Source organism: Lepisosteus oculatus, chromosome 3, assembly GCF_040954835.1.
Source record: "Lepisosteus oculatus isolate fLepOcu1 chromosome 3, fLepOcu1.hap2, whole genome shotgun sequence".
NCBI classification, from domain to species: domain Eukaryota; kingdom Metazoa; phylum Chordata; class Actinopteri; order Semionotiformes; family Lepisosteidae; genus Lepisosteus; species Lepisosteus oculatus.
In genome coordinates, this window is record NC_090698.1 from 620,562 (window position 1) to 640,785 (window position 20,224).

General features: G+C 47.4%; 1 protein-coding gene across 1 annotated transcript; it reads right to left on the reverse strand.

Annotated features, from left to right (window-relative positions):
- Positions 1-516: 516 nt before the first annotated feature.
- slc1a5 (solute carrier family 1 member 5) lies at positions 517-13,781 on the reverse strand. Its single transcript, XM_006627713.3, has 8 exons — positions 12,785-13,781; positions 6,016-6,058; positions 5,310-5,399; positions 4,786-4,952; positions 4,468-4,701; positions 4,193-4,387; positions 3,932-4,066; positions 517-3,751 (listed from the first exon to the last, which is right to left on the reverse strand). Exons 1-8 carry the CDS (start codon positions 13,330-13,332, stop codon positions 3,520-3,522), a joined length of 1,644 nt encoding a protein of 547 aa, XP_006627776.2. The 5' UTR covers positions 13,333-13,781; the 3' UTR covers positions 517-3,519.
- Positions 13,782-20,224: the final 6,443 nt, after the last annotated feature.

Consider the following 20,224-nt stretch of genomic DNA (forward strand, 5'->3'; position numbering starts at 1 on the left):
AAACATGGTTCTTGACACCCTAAACAATTTACATCCTATATCTAACTTGCCCTTTTTTTGCAAAGCTTGTATAATGTGCTGTTACATCTCATTGGAAATAAGCTCTTTGAACCCTTCCAGTCTGGTTTCAATCGATTACACAGCAAAGAAACTACCCTGGTTAAAGTTACCAATGTTCTCTATCTATCCCAATTCTCCTGGACCTCAGTGCTGCTACTGATACTGTTAATCATGATGTGACTCTCCTGTCTTGATAGCGTGTGTGGTTTCTTACATCACTCTTAAGTGGCTCCACTCTGATCTTACTCATTGCCCTTGCTTTGTCTCTCTTGGGGGTTTTGTTCTGAAGCTGGGTCCACCAGATTCCAGGAGAATTTTCCTTACTGGGTCCGACATTTTATTGTTCCACAGGCGAGTTTGAATAATGAAAAACAATTACTAATACCACCAGATGTAAAATGCTCCAACTGGAATCTCAAAACAGTTAAATAAAAGATGGCAGAGGAACAATATGAGTCTTGCACCAATAAAAACTTTATTATTTACATACATTGGCCACTTGCTCAATTTACTAAAAAAAAAATCATTGACAGCAGAACATGACAGAATGGAAAAGACAGATGAGAGACAGTGCGTCCCCATAAGCATTCCCCTCACTCACCAGAATTACAGCCGTTTGTATTACAGTACCTCAACTTTCCATTTCAGAAATACATCCACTTACTTCCATATTCACACAGACTACACATATACTGTATATATGCGCATTGGTATGTATATAATCTTACAAAACATATATACCTCTTTGATGGCTTTCACAAAATACACATAACACTTATTAAAGCCATAGATAATCTTTCTTTTAAGGTATCTTTTTTTTTTTAAGAACAGCTTTGCTGGACTGCCATCATGTTAAAATAAACATCTAGAAAGAGAGGTGTCCGATGAAAACAGACCGATGATGACTGAGGGAAGCTCTGTGCTGGAGCAGCGGAATCCGAGACTCCCGGCCGCTCGGCTCTGCTGCAGCCCCTGGCGGTCGAGTTCCTGTCAGGCCAGGAGAGCTCTGATAGGCAACACTGAAGAAATACATTTACAGGACAGAGCATGTTTGTGCAGACATTAAGAGAGGGTTACAGCCTCCCTGGAGTTCTTGAGCTGACACAGGGGGCTCGTTACACCCTTGTCCATGGGGGAGACTGGAGCATTGGGAAAAGCCGACAGCTCAACAGAAAAGCAGCAGGAATACAAAGACGCTCCAGGGAAATGAGACCCCAGGAAACGGGAGCTGCTGGGATCCCCCAACGAACTGGGCTGTGTCCGAGCCTCACACACACCTTAGACATGGTCGCTCAAATCAACTGAACGACCCGAAATTAAAATATTTAATGTCCAGTCACGTCAGTAACGAGACCCAGGGAATCAGTTTGCACCCGGGGGGGACAGACTGGAAGCCCCTCGGCCCAGCAGTCCCAGCTGGGCCCAGCAGTCGAACACCAAGCTCCAGGCCTTCCCCCAGAGGGACAGATATGACTCCCACTGCACAGCGATTTGGTCCGTTTCTGGGTGTCAACGCCCGTCCTCCTCTCGGCTTCAGCCCACGCTGATGGCAGACAGACGGCGCTCTGGCCTTGTTCGTCCTGAGCTTGTATTTGGGTTTCCTCTACCCCCGGCCCTGCGGCACACCAGCAAGACACCACAGCCCCACCGCGGACAAGACAAAGCAGCTTCACAGGGAAAAAGCTCATTCTAAGGATAAGCAACTGTATGTACAGAATCCGATAAAAAAACATGATTAAATGTAACCGATGTGGATGTACACACATGGCAGTATCACTGGCCATAGAACAAAAAGATCTATATAAATACCAGAAACAGTTCGTAAGTTTAACATAATCCAGCAGAAATAATTTGTAAGGACCTTTGGCCTTGAAAAAGGCTTCGAATAATGTTGCATCAGAAACCGTTTTCTCCATTGTTGACATCTGAATTTGTTTTAACTGTAGATTGTTTATGACTTATTAACTACTGTACACAGCAAGAGGAAACACGTTACAGAAATCTTCACTCAAAATCTGCACTGATCTCTGCTTCACCAGGGCAGCCAATGGAAAGGGAGACTTTAAGCAGCCGTCCCTGGTGAGCCAGACCAGCACAGATCTCACAGTGCCGACACGCAGCAGCGCACTGGGCAGAATACAGCTGCTGCGCGTCCGTCCCACACAGAATTAGAATCTATCCTGCCACCAGTAGCACACCAGCAGCGTTCTGACAATACATGGTTAAACTTGATGTTTTTGAAAGAAAATGTGACTTTAGAATTATTGCCATGACGTCTCCCACAGTGGAGCTGACCTGTGCTAGCAGGTGGGCACGGAAAGCCCAGAATCCTGGACCAGGGGAGAAGCTGTCAGGATGCCAACAGCAGAGAGAACGGTGTCAGTGCCTTAAGGGTAACGCTACAGGTTCTTGTGGGCCCACCAGCTGAGCTGCAACATTTAGGAATCCAGACCTGTCCCACTATCCACAAGCTCACGCACTATCTGTCCCTCAGATTAGAAATATTCTACGAGAGCATGTTCACTCTGTACTTCACCCTGGAAAAGAGGATAAGTCACAAAACCGATAACATCCGAGTCGAGAGAGTTCAGCGACTCTCCCGAGTCCAAGAGCTCCCCAGTCTTGTTTTCCTCCACTGTCTCTGTCGCCTTTAAACAGAACTGCTGGACTTTCGGGCTGGCCCATTTGCTCTGCTGAACTACCGATACAACCAGCTCCTTGACTGTTCCTCATAATTATCAACAGAAAGATCAGAAGGCCTGTGGTAGCAAAACGGAGTGGATTGGAAGTTCCACAAGCTGAGTCATCCGGCATTTCAGTTTTCTCTTCATGTTAGCTGCTTCTGAGCACCGGAGTTGTCCTTACCTAGTAAAGCCTCTTAGAGGCAGATTCTCCTGCAGTGTAGTCTTGGCTCTTCTGGTGCGTTTGAAAACGCAAGGACTAGGAGCAGCATGTCTCCCACGTTGGGTTGTGGTAAAAGTACAAAAAGAGACAGAAATCCTTTTCACCCAAGTTCACCAACTTACAATACAATAAATCAAGTCATTCACCAGGAGAAAGATTTCAACAACAGAACAGCTCACTGGCTAACTGTCAGAAAACATCAATCCTTGATTACTGGCAGCATTCTTCCAGACCAATATGCTCTTCAGAGAAATGGGAACTGTTTGCAAAAAGAAAATTTAGAATGTGCCTTCTGTAATTTCCTAAAAAAATAAATAAAAATAAATAAAAAAAGATGCTGACATAAGATGGAGGATGACCGATATATCTAATACCCTTAAAAACCCACGGCCAGAGGGGAGGGGCGAGACTGAATCAACATCACTGACGGCTCTTGACATTTCTGGGTTCTTAAAAATATTGACACTTCGCAAAATATCATCAGCTGGCAGTTTGTTCTTCTTCTGTGAGCCACTGCCGCTGAGGTGAAGGTAGTGTTTTTGAAATGAGGCCAGCTCACATGACAGACTCCTTCTCGCAAGTTCTGGAGACATCACTCTCTGCCAGCACCTCCTCGGCCTTCTTGATGAGGGGCGTGCCCTCCTCCTTGAGGGGGAGGTCATCCCCCAGCTTGACCTCCGTTAGCTCTGCCCCCACACTCTTCTGGGCATTTCGGTCCACAGAGAACTGCAGAAGCCCCGCCCCAAAGGCATCGCCCTCCACGTTGATGACAGTGCAGGTCCGGTCACTGCAGGGATGGTAAAAGAGACAAAATCCACTCTTACTCATTGGACAAGGGCTGAGAGATCTCACAGCTAGGTCATCTCAAACAAGCTACTGCATCTGGAGGAATCTGTGCCCCCTATGAGACCTGCAGCACGATGGCTCTCCAGAAGCCTGCCCTCCCCAAGACGCACTCCACACTTACACTAGCCAATCCACTGCCAGGACGAGGGAGATGTCGTTTGTGGGGAGACCCACGGCCTCCAGGATGATGGCAAGAGTCAGGACGCCCCCTGCTGGAATCCCCGCTGCGCCGACACTGGACGCTGTGGCTGTGACCCTTCCGAGACAAACAGAGCAGTCAGCATCTTGTTTCATCCCTCGAGAAGGCCACCTGTCTCTTAGAGGTGCCGAGTAGCAGCAGCACTGCCTCTGGAGAAGACGGCGCGCTCGCTTTCTGACTTACAGGATCGTGATGACCTGGATGAAGTTGAGCGGGTAGTCGTTGAGCTGGGCGATGAAGACGGCAGCCACGCACTGGAACAGGGCGGCCCCATCCATGTTGACCGTGGCCCCGATGGGCAGGATGAAGCGGCTGATGTGCTTCGACACGCCGTTCTTCTCCTCCACGCACTTCATCATCAGCGGCAGTGTGGCAGAGCTGTGGGCAGCGGACAGGCTGGGTGAGACAGGTCGCAGGAAGAGAGAGAAAGAGGCCGGAGCCAGGCGGAGAGGGGCTACCTGGAGGACGTGCCGAAAGCTGTGGCAAGCGCAGTGACAATGCCCCATAGGAAGGTGAAGGGGTTCTTCCGGGTGAAGACGAAGTAGATGAGGGGAAGCACCACCAGGCCATGGATGATATGGCCCACAATGCAGCAGCAGATGTACTTCCCCAGGCTCGTGAACAGAGTGGCCACATCCTCCATCTCCACGATCTTCGCTGCCACTAGGAACATGATACCAAACGGGGCATACCTGCACACCACAGAGCACAGCACCGGGTTAGAGACACACCTGACAGAGAGAGACCTGGCCGGAGGCAGAGAGACTCACACTCACCACATGATCCAGGACACCAGGATCATGGTGGCCTCATTGAAGGAGTTGAAGAACTTGATGAGGATCTCGCCCTCTTCACCAAGCTTGCGTAGCGCCACGCCAAACACAATGGCGAACACCACCAGGCCCAGGATGTTCATTCCATCTGCGTCAATGCCAAAGGGCACCTACACAAGACAAGACCAAGCCTTCAGTTGTACACTCCTGCTCAGAGAATCCCCATCACAGCTGCCTAATGGCAGCTTGGAATTGTGTTTGGGCCAATTGTCCCAGTAAAAGTCAAATGTTTAGATGAAGATGACTGTGAACCATTCCACCAGGATATCAACACATGGCCAATACTTTTCTGTTCCTAGTTATCTGGGATAAAGTTTTCAGAACTACCAAGCCCTTTTCAGGAAGCCATCACTCAAGACAGGATAAAAAAAAACCCAAAGATCTGTATTTTTTTCAGAAATATCCTTTTAGAATAAGTCCCTAAGAAGAAAAGAAGTGACAGGCAGAGACACAATGACTGTCCTTACCTTCTCCACAACGATGGTAGAGTTCAGATACACCCCTGTTTCGTCTGTTATGTTCTTCGTCATGTTGACCAGCTTGTAGCTCGTAGTGTACTGGAAGAGAATACAGACACACGGATTACCAGCAAGAACTAGAGTTGGGCAGAACCCTGCCAGAGAGCCGCAGTGTTCCGTGACCACTCCACCCCCCAGCACAGCCCACAGCTTTGTCTTCCCTTCCACACTACAGTGCTCGAGATTCTGGACCTGTGCACTATGGCAGTAGAGACATTAGCTAGTGTAATATAACACACTTGCTGGACAAATTATTAGGAACCAGCACAGAACAACATGCTGGGCCTCTGCAAGCAGTAGGAACTATTAGACCAGGACAAGGCAGGTGTCTCACAAAGCTCTTAGAGAACATCTCAAGCCCACTGCCATCCCTTGTGCTTCCAGAATTGCCCTCAGTTCAGGTCGTAATGGGGGGCAGTAGTGTGTGGGACTACCTGCCCGTCCCACCAGCTCCACCTACATTCAGTGGCATGTTTCTGGGAATGCAGAAACGCTCTGTTTTTCACTCTGCAAACCAGTCACTTGCGACTGAGACTGTTCCTAATATTTTGGCTAGAGAGTGTAGAGTGACATTGCTGTGGAAACGCAAGGTTGTCTCACTGGCACAGTCCCCTTCACAGATCTTTCTGACTCAGGCAGGAGAATTCACACTTACTGACTGGAATGCTGCAGCCACCAAGTTGGAGGGAAAGATGTTCCTGTGAAGAAACAAGAACAAGTCATTACCCAGTGCTCTCTGCTCCCAGTGCTTCAGTCTTCTTTTGGTACCTAAAATAAGGAGCAGATCTGCAGCTCTGACAACAGACTCATGCTTAAACTCTCCAGGTGCTCCTGGGATCTTACCCCACAATCCCAAATGTTGATCTACCAGGCACCAGGTTGCATATTTAAATGCCTACCCAGCTCTGCACTGCCTTTAATACACCAGTGTGTCCTTGTGTTTTTAAATGCATCATCCCACTACACGAGCACTTGCATAAGGCCCTACAGTGCTCAGGAGGCTGAGCAAGTCGATGGTGGTGTTTGAGCCTGCTCCTTTCCGCTCTGGGTCTGCTCTGTGTGTTGTTTACCTCAGGCTGTTTTAGCTCAGGATGCTGTCTGTGCCCCGGATTGTGCTGAAATTCATAACGAGACCAGCTCAAACCTGGCAAGCCCCTGCCTCCGGAGGGATTTACAGTAATATGGGATTAACACAAAAACACAGCAGAATCCATCCTGCCCCACCCCACCTCAGCCTGACCTAAATATTTATTGAGTTCTTTGCTCCTCACTGTCAGAGCTTGTTGTACTTTGCTCTACATGCACTGTTCTTCTGCCTTGTTGTGTAACATACCTCAACAGTCTTAACCTGAAAATTGTAAATCCACTGTTATTTTTTAATATACCATTAAAAATCACAAAATTATTAAATCTAGTCCCCTTTGGCAAAGTTGCTAACCAGAAGATGTTTTAAGTAATTAATAATTAAAGGGTTTATTACTCTGCCACAAGCGCACAAGGGTGACAGCGCTGTGCTCAGCCCGTGAGGTTTCCTTGGTAACCGAACCCTGCTGCAGGGGCCATGTGTTGCCTTTTGCCTTGGCAACCCGCTGCCCTAGGTGTGCACTCCAGGCACACGAGGAGACAGTAGACATGAGAAGCTGGTGTAATGTACTGCACTTAAATGGTTACTAAGTACTATAATCCTTGGAATGCAAGACCAAATTTAAAATTAAATTCTCCTGTCTTTTGGTGGAAGAACACTCCTCAGTGGGTGAGGAATGCATGTCCCTGTCTAACAGCACGTCTCTGGGTCGCTGCCCCAGCCTGGCTGTGACCAGGCGCATTCGGAGGCACTGTGAGCGCCCCTTCCTGGAGGCTCGCTAAATATATCCCTGGAAAGAGTGGCTGATGCCTCTCGGAGGATGTGCTGTGTCATGTCTGCAAAATGCTAAACGCGTCCACATTTAGAAGCCTGAGGACATGCCAATGTCCAGGGCAAAGCTCTGAAAAAGGTTGCGAAACCCCTCAGTAGGAAAGGAGATCTGGATGTTTATGTATATTCTGCTTGTCCAGATAAAGTGAAGAAGCAATAAAGCAAACTGAAATCTTGGGTACATAGAAAACCATGTGGAATTCAAACCAAGGGACCTTCCACCTCATCTTTACAAAACACTAGTACGACCTCTCTCAAGCAAGAATATCAAGCAGTAACTAAGACTGTCCGATTCAAACGCATTATAGCTGTGCTCCAGGGAAAAGACATGCCGGTATCATTACTACGTCTGTGCAGACACTTCCTTGTTGTTCATACCCAAGAAACATATTGCGCCCTAGAGCACAGCTTTGTGTAATTTATCATTTGTGCACGCAGCTGTGTGTGACTCGAGCAGCCTTCCTACCGAGAGACCGAGAGCACTTGGCGTCACTTCAGCCGTGAGCTGGTGCAAGGGAGCGAGAGTCGCGTGGAGCCGTCACAGTGGTCGAGACACACTCAGCTTCCTCTTCACACTGGGTAGCGACACTTTGACATTATTCTTAAACACACGCAGCAGTACGATTTGAAATCACTCAGATCTGCACCTGAAAACTCGACGAGGCATGAAAGCACAAGCAGGGGCTGTATGTAAGAGCTGGATTCTGTTTCTAAAGAGCAGCGATGAGACCTTCACCAGGCTTACTGTTCACACCAACAATCACTCTGTGAGGATGAGAAGGGTCTGCAGACCAACTGACAAACATCCTTTAATTGCCCGTTGTCTTTCTCCTGCAACCACAAATTATTTCATTTTCAGTTACTGTCATTGTTTTCTTTCCTGGGAAAATAGCAAGTTCCCACAACTTCCCCCAACTTCCCCAGGATAATTTCTCCAGGACTCTTTGACTATATTTTAATCTGTTTTCCACGACAGAACAGCAGCCCTGGCTCAGTTCTACTTCACCTCCTGGTTTCAGTCCTCAGTTTCCAGCAGAGTAAGTTTGTGCTCACCTGCAGCAGACCTCAGACAAACAGCCTCACTGGCCGAGAAGTGCTGGTCTGCTGAAGCCACAAACAAGGGGCACAGAGCACGATCATATGACTATAACAGTACAGGTTTCATGTCCAAGAGGAAGTGCACCTGTTTCTCAGCATGTGACTTGTCTAAACCTCAACATATTACCCAGGAATCCCTTTCCTTCTAGTAGGTTATCGACTTCTGTTCTGCTGCTCTGAGCAACACCTTTCAACTCAAGAAAACGCTGAAGGAGACATTAGTTGTGGTCTGTTTTCTTATTGGCAGAATGCCTAAATCTGCTTTTCTATGGGTCAAATGAAGTCACAGTCCTGCTACCCTTTATCAGGCTAAACAAACGCACCTAGCGCTCAGCTGAGCACATCTTTCCAATCTTCATTGTGGTCAGCAGAATACGTGATGGTGGATAAGCTGTTTGTGGAGCTGGGGTCCAAGACGGCTGTTGTGTACAGTATTTACCCCAGCGCACCATTCAACTGAGCCATGATTCACCTCTGTGAGGGCCTCCTGGCTAGGAACTTAAACCTCCGGAGGCTTTTCTCCTGATGACTGCTTTTTACTGAGCTGTGAGTGAATGTATACTTTAGGTAAATTTCTGAACTGAGAAGACAGGGAAAGTGGACATTTTCTGCAAAAGTGATTTGAATACCAAACTAACATGCTTCTGATTCTAGAAGGACTTGATGTTGACACACACTGCCACTGCCGAGGTACAAATAGGCAGTGGGTTGATAAAATTTAGTAAGAGAGGTTTCTGTAGTCTCCTTGTCAGGGAATATGAAGCTGATATCCGACACCCTGAAACCATCTAGGAAACAAGCTCTGCCAGTTTCAGTGTTTCTTAGACAATATCAAGTCCAAACTGATTCCTGTATAATTTACAGGGTATTCTAGTTCAGGGCTCAGGAAGTTTTTTTATGGACCCAAATTTAAGAAAATCCCACAGGATACAGACAAGGCAATGAGACCTGTTCCAACACGCTGCGATTCTGTAAGGAAGAGACGACTCCAGAGCAGCTAAAACAACCTTGTATACCCCCCCACACAGAGCGAGCAGAACCCGGGCAGCACCACTCACACCTGCGACACTGCTCTCACTCTCGGGACCAGCCATGTTATTGTGGCGCCCATGTCCACATAAGATAAGGCCACTTTATTTGCCCTATACAATTTCGTGCATTAGGAATTTGTCTTTTTTGCATACCCCAGCTTGCTCTCCATGAGACACACAGACAGGGAGAGAGAAGCTTGGGGTCAGAGTGCAGGGTCAGCCATTTATACAGCACCCCTTGAGCAGTTGTGGTTAAGGGCCTTGCTCAGGGGCCCAACGGAGTAGTAACTTCCACATTACACATAATCACACCCCCCCCTTTCATATTATGAAGCAAAAGTAATACTTGCACTATTTTACAAAATGGTGTTGGAGGACCCTGATGTCACCACAGATACAAATGAACCGCCAGGAGAGGATGTGTTAGGTGAGCACAGTGTTTTCTTTAGTGTCAGGGGTGTTTTTTCGGTTTTCAGTCTCTTGTTTGCCTGAAGGGAGAACATACAGGATCTGAGGGCTGAGGAGTTTCCCCAATGTTTACAGTGCTTGATTGCCTTAGGTTATCAAATCCCATAAAGTTAAAAGCTTGAGGACTGTTTAGCGATAAGAAAATGCAACTGCTGGCAGCTTAGTATTTGTTCCTTTCAACTGCTCAACATGACTTTTTACCTTTAAAGAAACTTTAAATTCCAGAGTTGGCAGGAAGAGCAGATTCCTCAGACGGAATATTCTGAAGAGCTCAACAGAGGCAATGTCACCAGGTTGACAGCTTGAGGCTGTGTGTATATCTTATTCACATTTTTACAGTAAAGATGCAGATTGTTTTTTGCAAAAGGCACCTGTCTCATAAACATTTCATAACCCAACACAAAAGGTGACAGGAATAATACTAATAATACTCGTGGGTGCAATCAGCACATTGGCCATTTGGATGAAGGTGGCCAGAGTACATGTGATGCACTGATTCAGAACAACAAAAGCACACAAGAGCAGTTAGAACAAGAAGGAGCCATTCGGCCCATCGAGCCCAACTGGTAGCCTGTAGCTTATTTATCCCAGGGTCTCATCCAGCTGCTTCTTGAAGGAAGCTAAAGCACCCACTTCCACAACATGGCTAGGCAGCCTGTTCCACACTCCCACCACCCTTTGTGTAAGGAAGTGCCTCCTGTTCTCTGTTTTAAACGTACTTCCTCCATTTGCATTTCACTGTTCAGTTTGACTCTTTTTTTGATACATTTGTATCAGGTCTCCCCAGAATCTTCCCTGTTCAAGAGTATAAGAAGGACCAGTAAGTGCACGACATTCCGTTCAGCCCCAGACGTCAGCTGGCAGACACTCAGGAAAGACTGAGGCACTCATTCGGTGTAGGATAATAACAATGTGGTCTTCCATTGCAAGGCAAAGGGTGCCTGTTTACAGCGGACGTATAACACCTGGAACTGTCTGTAGTTCCAGATGCTGGTGGTGTGAATGGTGCTGGGAGCCAGATAAACTACAGAGCTCCAGCTGTGTGCAGCAGTCAGTCACGACTACCGGTGGGAGGAGAAAGGCAGAGTAATAATTATAATAATTAATAATAATTGCTTACACTTATATAGCGCTTTTTCTGGACACTCCACTCAAAGCGCTTTACAGGTAATGGGGTCTCCCCTCCACCACCACCAATACTTTCACAGCTGGATTGTCCAGCCCCTGTGTTCTGTCAGTCTCACACCGACCGTGTTCCACTCGGACCTGCAGAGCGCTTGTCCAGTGGCTAAAGGACGCAGAGTCCTGCTGGGCGCCGCCGGCCGCTGGAACAGGGCTTCAGGTAAAGCAGCCGCTGGCTCCTCTGGCCCCGCCCTCCACACGATCATCAGCAGCTTTTTGCTTTTTTTGATATAAGGCAGTAACCCCACCCCCCAAAAAGTGCAAAATAGCTTCATTACCAGAACAACAGATTCCTATATCACGGTCCGTCTACATCAGGCCCCTTGCTTGGGTTAGCGTCTGCTCCACTGGGTGTTGTCGCACACTAGTTCAATGACAACCGAATTTATATTTCATGTCTTGTCTTTCACCAAGAAATGTTCAGGCACATCTTGTAGTAACCCCCCACACACCCACATCAGTACACAAACAGATGATCTGTGCCCTCAAGAACTCTTCCCTGGATGAAGGTCTGCTGTACTACCACCAGAAAACAAGCAGGAATATTACCATTCTCCCCAGCAAATACTTTCACAGCATCTGTTTTACATGTAATCAAAATGAATAAATCTATTAGTGATATTATATACTGCAGTTGTCGTTTTCTGTATAAACCGCTGTAAATTATTCTAGTTATTCAGATTATCAGATAAAATTTACCCGGGATAACTTGGCTGTTCATTTTTGGCGTCGTTAATTGTTACGCTCCAACTCCAAACTGAATTACATAGCTCTCGCAGATCTCACTCCCAGTACACAGGCAGACTTCGTGCCAAAAAGAACAGAATGTGCCGCTTTTTGTCTCCCGTTTTAATAAACATGTTTCGTCTGCGTCGGCCGAAGCGCTCCGGACTTGGCAATTTCACTTCCTGGTTTGTGGTTGGCATGACACTGGCTCGCGAGCCGGTGTTAACGCTCCACGTGTTCAACGCCGAGAGCGGCACAGGCTTCTAGCTGTAATCGCGATGCGTGATTTTATCTGCTTATTCGTTCACAGAGAAACGGAAAGGTCTCGCAGAAGGTTTCAGAAATGCGTATTGTTCAAAGTCTTCCCCCCCAAATACTCTTATTTACTATTTTTAAGAAATTAGGTAGAAATATGATGCTAGATAAAATCATACAAAGGGTACCTCCTGATCCACAGATGTTTTCGTTTAAACAATAGTTTTTTTTCTTACTGCTTTCTTACTATAGGACACCGTCTATACTTCATACGTCAATGAGGAGATATGACATCATTATCATTTATAATACTGTACAGAACGTGCTATTATACGTACTTTGGCTTGTTTAAAAGATTAATGCAGCGGACAATGCAGTACAAAACAAGGTGATAAGAGATTAATTACGTTTTCATGTCAGTCTGCTTGAAGGAACAGGCACGAACAGTGTCTTCCTTTACATTAACGTGCCTGTGTGTACAAGAGGCGCCCGGTACGTGCAGCACACCCGGACACGGGCCGGCAGAGTGACACCGGACTCGCGGGTGAAGCAGCGCGAGCGAAGGCTATCCCAGCACGCGCGCTCAGACTTGGCTGACGCAACGCAACACAAACTTTGCCTGACGCGCGCAGGGGTACAAAGGCAAACGCGGACACGTTGTTGAAAACGAGCGAAGACACAGCGTGTCGCCCTGCCAGGAGACGCTCGGAGCGGACCGAGCCGGCTGGCGCTGCCGGCGGGACCCGTACCTGATCAGGTCCAGGAAGGAGTCCACCACCTCCTTGGACTCGGGCACCCCATCGTCCAGTCCGGCCACCCTGGGCTTGGCTCCCGTGACGCTGCCCGGCTGGATGATGAAGGCCATGGCCACCCCGATGGCTGACGCGATCAAGGTGGTGGCCAGGAAGAAGAGCATCGCCCAGCCGCCCAGCTTGCCCAGGGCCTTGGGGTCCAGGCTGGCGGCGCCGGACACCAGGCTGCACACGACCAGGGGGATGATGATCATTTTGAGCAGGCGGATCAGCAGCTCGCCGGGGAACCCGAAATAGATGATCTGGGTCCGGCTCAGTTCCGCGTTCCTCACCCCGAGGCCAATCAAGACGCCGACGATGACCCCGGCTACGGTCAGGATCACCATCAGGTTGGCCAGGACGGCGCGCCTGACCCTGTCCATCGCGGTGTCCGTGCGGGCCGGCTCCCTGTGCCCCTCCGCGCCGTTGGCCACCCCCTCCTCCTGGTACACCTCCCCGTTGGAGGTGCGTTTCGCGTCTACGTCCAGCGCCGTTTTTTCAGCCATCTGCTAACTTTTAACCAGCAAGCCAAGGGATACAAATTCTAGAAAAGTTCAGAAAATAAAAACCGATCTACACAGAAGACAGGTCCGGGAACTGGAGCTCGTGAGACACACCGGGCTCCAACTGCACGCGCTGACAGAGTGAGAGCTCTGCCGCGCGGCGGAGACACAGACATACCTTCCACTCTTGCATCATGCATGACGTCACGACGCTGTGGAACAGCCCACTCGCAATGGAAAGGGGCGGATCTCATGCACAGGGACTCGCGTGCTGCATGGCAGTTTGGGAGCGACACGAAGACACGAGAAATAATGACGCTGACGTAGAGCAACTCTTTGAAATTGAAAATATGCAGATTTGTCCAATACAAATGTTAAGTATGTAACCGATTGTGGATATCATTTACAGTCTGTATGTATAATACTTATTTATAGGCAGGCTACCTCATTTTCAGAATTCGATTTCAGAATTTTCATAATGTATAAATATATAATTGCAACGTATTAATATATTTGAATATAATATATTATATTTTGAATATTGAATATTGAGGATAATATTTGGTGCGAATACGTCCCTAACATACAGATTCGCCTCTGCTAGTTTCGTGGAGACCCAGGGCGCGCAGAGAGCATGAATTCGGCGTCTCAGTGCGACGCGGCTCCGGGTTTGCTTTAACTTCAGCGAGTCGGAAGTGTGAATTCAGCAGCAGCTCTTGCTCTCTGTCCAGCCAGCCGGTAGCGGCTGAGTACCCCCTGTGAATAAGGGCTACACTGCCCTTGTCCCCGGCATCGCCTGTCAACGGTGACACGATTAGTAGTCTCCTAGCCTCCTAGGAATGCTTCGCCGAAACGTCAGGGAAACTGGGAAAATGTGGTTTTTAAATTTGTTTTATTATCCGACGATTATTCATGCTGCTGAAACGCGGAACTGTTAGACCAAGCCGCCCGACTCGAGGGCAGAATTCCACAGCAGCGATTTCGGGAAATGACGTAGCCCCGCCCTCACCCACCGGCAAGTTCTGCCCTGAAGAGGGTGTAAAAATAGGAATTTAAGATGAACTGGGGAAGGAGATTGCTATTATTCCCAATTTGTTACAGATGGGACTCTTGATGAAATTATTGTGCCTGTTATTCGTGTGGACCGAATTACTAACCTCAGAGGTCTCCTGAACAGAGGTGTGCATTATGAATAATAACAATCTACATTGTATTGTGCTTCTGCGTTTAAAAGGTGCTCAGTACTGTTACGTCAACAAAGCAATAAACAATCCCAAAATAGGCTGACCTCCTACGCCAGTTTCTCAGCGTGTACCGAAGAGCCCTTCGGGTGACGGAGATCGTGGCTCTGAGCGATGTTGACATCCTCACTCCCGATCTCTCTGCCCCGGGCCGCTGGGCGCGGATTAATTCTTGGCAGCATATGAATAATTCAAAGGAACAGGAAGACAGAAATAAATGTTACAGAATGACCTTCTTTTAAGATCAGATACGGAGAAGAAAAATTGTTGACAAACGGGATCTTATTAAGTAGGCTTTAGAATATTTCAGGACAGTCATATGATTCGCTGTACATACAGTAATTAAGCACTTGATGCTGTAAAGCAGCTTGATGCTGTAAGCCAAGCCTCTTGGTGCCTCAGAATGTTTTCAGGGCCTCTTTCTGTAAAAATGGGTCTATGGTTTAATGTGCTTATTGTTATTGGAATGTAAGCTTAGTTTTCTCAAACTGGTGAGACTGCATCCTGGTTTTTAATCTTAATCACAAGGACTGAGCAGAAAAAAAATATTATTGTTAACAGCCTCCAGTCACCGTGTATATTGAGAATTACATTAGATTGCACTGAATTCATATGAAATGCTGTCTGTTTTAATTTTTTTCACGTACAAGTGATGGCTCAGCTGTGTGGGAAGGGGCTCAGCTCAGATTGCCTCTGCCTGACCTCTAAGATTGCATGAAGTACAGATCAAAGCATACAGTACCTTTAGGCTAGGAATTCTGCTTTACCCTACAGTTCCAGGACTTTTAACAGTTTCAGTCATGGTTTGAATTTCCTTCATTGTTTCAGGGTTTATGAAAATACAGCATTACAAGCCAGTTTTTCACATGCAAAAGGCTTCTAGCCGTATGGAGTTTTGCAAGCAATCACATGATAATATGAAGATAATATCCCATTTTCTGCTATAGTGACACAGGGGTTCTTGTCTTTAGGAAACAGCAGGCCTGTGAGGAGCCAGGGTCTTGTGAGAAGGCAAACAAAAGCCACAGCAGCCAAGCTGACATTCCAGGGTGTGGGTGGGAGGGGACCTTGTGCTCGGCTGTGTTATCGGGTTGCCAGCTCTGCTTGGTGTTTGTTTGCAGCACACAGAGCTCCTGTCTGTGACTGGGCCATCATGGGCTCTGTGGGCCCTGGAGTTCTCTCTTTCCCAAGACTGTAAACTGATTTCAGGGCCTTTCCTCTTTGTCCCTTTGTCCGTTGGGAACCTGCAGGCCTGCTCCAGCTGTTAACCATTTAACAGTAACTCGTGGTCTGTGAGCCGGGTGGGAGTTTAGGCCCTCAAGTGCTTGTGAATGTTCAGAGCCAAGCTGAAATCCGGACTGTCTGCTTGGGAAGCTGACTGCACCATTGCAGTCACATGTGTGAATGATACAGACAAACAAATATATTTGTTGTCTCCACTCCAAAAGCACAGTGTCTGATCAGGGTGTGCAATGAGAGTGTCTGATCAGAGTGAGCAATGAGAGTGTCTGATCAGAGTGAGCAATGAGAGTGTCTGATCAGAGTGAGCAATGAGAGTGTCTGATCAGAGTGTGCAATGAGAGTGTCTGATCAGAGTGAGAAATGAGAGTGTCTGATCTGGGTGTGCAATGAGAGTGTCTGATCAGAGTGTGCAATGAGAATGTCTGATCAGGGTGTGCAATGAGAGTGTCTGATCAGGGTGTGCAATGAGAGTGTCAGTCAGGTGAAACTTTATCTCCTGTCTGCCTTCTGCATCACAGTCCCTTTTAGATCCCTCCTGGCCCTTCAAGACAGACCTGGAGTAGCAGTTGAATCCTTTTTTGTATTTATCAGTAGAAGTTATATGTTTTTGAAACAGGTTTGTCTGGTTTTTATGTACACACAGTATACAGTATGTGCCATAGTTGTTTTCCTCACTGAATCTTCAGGAACTCCCTGTCCAGGTAGAATTGTTCACTGTTTCCTTTGCTGGGCTCCCTGATCCTCGTGATGCCTAAGGCTTCAGCCTCTCCTGGACTCTGATCTCCACTGCTGGGTTGTGAAGAGAGAGGCAGGAGGGTCCACTAAATCACAGGGCTACACATTGCCCTGAGTGACTACAGCTGCTCAGGCACTATGCCTGGAATTTGTCTCACTGTTGCTCACATCCTGAACACGTTCAGCTCCTGAGGTGTGGGTCTGCAGGTGTCGGTCTGGTCTGTGCTCCCTCATGATGTCAGGTTCTGGGACACAGTGTCCTGCTTCTGGCTTCAGTGGCTCGATCAACATGTCAGAAGAGCCCTGTCAGGGCAGAGAAAGACATGATTGGCCTTCTAGGCCTAAACTTGCATAGACCTCTGTTGTACATATATCCCATTCGCTCCTACACAGCCTTGTGTTCCAGGTGGCTTTGGGGCCGAGCTACAGTCAGGTGCACTGACGCTGAGAGACACCAGCAGGAGTGAGCTCTGATCTGCTCAGCATTGCCTTCCGTGACCAGAGCCATTTGGAAACAGGGATTCGACACAGTGTTTCACTTCATGACAACAGAGTTTACTTGCAGGAGTCTCTTGGTAGTGGAATGCTTGATTGTAGTTGTCTAGAGGATTGCATTTTCCAGACCCCCCAAAAATGGCACCCTAAAGCACAATATATGGCAAAAGCATAATTTCTGTTTCCACAGGGGTGCTATTTGATGTTTTAAAGTCTGAAAGTAAGCTAACAGGCAAGGCCTGGCTTGACAAGGATGCAGAAATGACCTGAGTTCTGCTATTGTGTGTGCCCTCATTATGTGAAGCTGGCTAGGTAAGGTGATAGGAACATTGCTGATTGCAGCACGGAGCCAGAGCCCTGTACAGACAAGAGGAAACCTGATCAGACACAATGCTGCCCGAGTGGAGTGTCGTGGGAAAGGCAGAGGACTTGGGAGACGGGCCAGAAAGGCACAGAGAGGAGATAAGAGGATAGTGCCAACTGTGTAACCGGACCTGCTGTTTCTGCCTCCTGATTGGCACCTGATTACACCACATGATTACAGTCCAGAGTACAGCACAGAAACTGTCAGAGGCAGTTCCTTCTGCCTAATTGCCCCCCAAAGAAAACCAGTTGGGTGGGAGTCTGGGTCCATGGTCCTTGTGTTCCCCATCTTAAATTGTGGAGACTAATCGATCCTTTTATCTCAAGCTATTTGCTTGATTAGACTAATAGGAAACTTTATTCAGTAGAATTAGCAAATAACTAGTAATAGGTTTATTCCATGCTGAAAAAAAGAAGAAAGAGAACACAACGTTTCGGCCGTGGAGCCTTCTTCAGGTGTGAGAGAGACAGGGCAGTAGGCAAAGGTAAAGTTGCGGGAGAACAAAGGTTGGGAGGGAGGAGGAGTGAGAGGCGGGAGCAGGGACAGAAAGAGAGGCCAATCAAGAGGTGTGAAGTCAGAATGGGTGCAGAGAGGTGTGAAATGAAATTTCCAATGAATGGAGAAAATTTAAAAGAACAGTAATCTGTCGTTAAGGGAAGGGAGTATGTGTGATCCTAACTGCAGAATAATTTTAGTTTCGGTGGTCTTTCTGATGTATGAGTTCGGAAAACCGTCTTTGAGAACACAGACGGAGAGATTAGAGTGGTCGTGGCCGTCAGAGGTGAAATGAGAAACAATGGGCTTGGAGAGATCTTTAATCTTCACAGCCCTGACGTGTTCTCTGAAGCGGTCTCCGAGTCTCCTTCCTGTTTCTCTAATGTAGATGGCTGGGTATTTACTAGCCCAGCAATAACTGACAAGTTATTAGCAAATAACTGACAAGCTGTAAAGGGGAGAGGATTCCTGATTCTTCACACTGGCCACAGAGGAATACCCACGGAGTATGTGGGGGGCATCTCTCCTCTGGGCTGGCCCACCTGCCTTGCAGGGCTGGCTTGTTCTCATAATAGTGCAGAAAACACACATCACACTGCCTTCCGATACAGGGACGCTGAGCCAACACAAGAACAGAAGACAGACGAGAAGGATTCATTCAGCCTATCTGCTCCATGTCCCACTTAGTAGCTTATTGACCTGATGACCTCATCCAGATGTGTCATGAAGGAAGTCAGGGTATAGACTTTAACAACATGGCTGGATAGCTTGTGATAGAATGGATAGAATTGCCTCCTCTTCTCGGTTTTTAGTACACTTCCACAAAATGTCATTTTGTGCCCTCTGTTCTGCGCTTCACAGTTCATTCTGGGCTGACTTTGTCAATGTGTGTGGGTTGTGAACACTTGTATCAGGTCCCCTCACAGTCCTGAGCTGAATCTTTTAGACTGTTAGTGTTCCAGATCATGTCTTACTAGTGTCTTGCACAATTCTAGCATTGTTTCCCTTTGTTGTGTTAACTTCATAGCCTGACATTCTGTCTGCCTTTGTATTACTCTCCCTGCAGCTCTGTTTCCAAACTGATTACCAGTCTTGATCACATGGACAAAGCTCAGAAAGGCTTCAAAGGTTTAAACATTTCTTCTTCCCCTTGCTTGCCAGAGACGAGAGTCATTGTTCATGGAAATTAGCTGAGTCATGAACACATGGCACACCCCACATGGAAATGAATCCTGGAGAAACCTAGTCTGAAAGCAAAATTTGACTACATTTTGCAGTGTTTAAAAATGTCTGGATACATATATTGAAATCTATATGAAAAGTGAATGAAAACTATTTCAGTTGCATTAAAGAATTAATTAAATATCAGTAGATTTAGGCAATATATACCTGAAATGTCATTGAAAATGAATATCTCTGTCAGACGTATTTCCTCATTTGTGACCTCTGGCAATCTGAGGTTCATTCTCAGCATTTAGCTGCTAATCTGGCCGGCAAGGCTTGCATGTGCCTTTTAAAAGAAGTACAGCCAATCCTTTAATCTTCATTTCTTCGCAGATAAGGCAGGTTCTGTGGCAGAATCAGTCAGCTAGAGGCAGGCGTGTGACCTTGAAGAATCCCGGCCTGCAACCTTCTGATCTGTCCTCCCAGCCAGGACCTCTTGTTCTCTGTTCTTAGTCTTGTTCTCTGCGGCATGACTTTGCAAATTTGTTCTCCATGAAGAAGCTAAAAGCATGTGCTGAGTCATACTCAGCTACACAGTGTGACAGTGCTTGTTCACCATGACTTTTTTTACTGAATAAGGCGTGCAGGTTCAGAATGGGCTGAGCTTTCTAAAAAATGTGTGGAACAGGTGGAGTGACATTATCTGCTGCGTGATTGAAGTTAAAGGTGGATCCCAATTAGCTGTGCTTCACACATATGACGCAAATGTGTCACTGGCAGTCTAGTCACTGGGAAGGAGATGGTAGTGGCGCGGCTGGCTCAGTGATGATGAGTGAGAGGCCAGGCGCAAGAGACTCGACTGACAGGGATGTGGGAGCTCTGAGACACAGGGAGAGTGAAAAGTGAAAGAAGCTGCTAATACAATAATGAAGTACTGGCCAGAAGGGCTGAAGCAGCTCAGGCAGGTCAGTGATGGAAAAGAGAATGAAATGGGGAGGTGCGTCGGCGGGAGGAGAAGCCGGCTAACCGCATCCCTAGGGAAAGGAGGCTGCTAGACGTAGCCCCTCAGTCGGGAAAAGGGAGCTTCAGCTACAGCAGGAAACCGAATGGCGAGCCCCATGAAAAGAGAACTGCTCGGGTTTTCAAGGGCAGCCATCAG

Excerpts from the sequence above, each read along its gene's own strand:
- slc1a5 (XM_006627713.3), bottom strand. The coding sequence starts at position 13,332 with ATGGCTGAAAAAACGGCGCTGGACGTAGACGCGAAACGCACCTCCAAC. Across the intron at positions 6,059-12,784 it reads TCCTTCCTGGACCTGATCAG|GAACATCTTTCCCTCCAACT; the intron begins GTACGGGTCCCG and ends GTTTCTTCACAG. Across the intron at positions 4,702-4,785 it reads CTGGTGTCCTGGATCATGTG|GTATGCCCCGTTTGGTATCA; the intron begins GTGAGTGTGAGT and ends TGTGGTGTGCAG.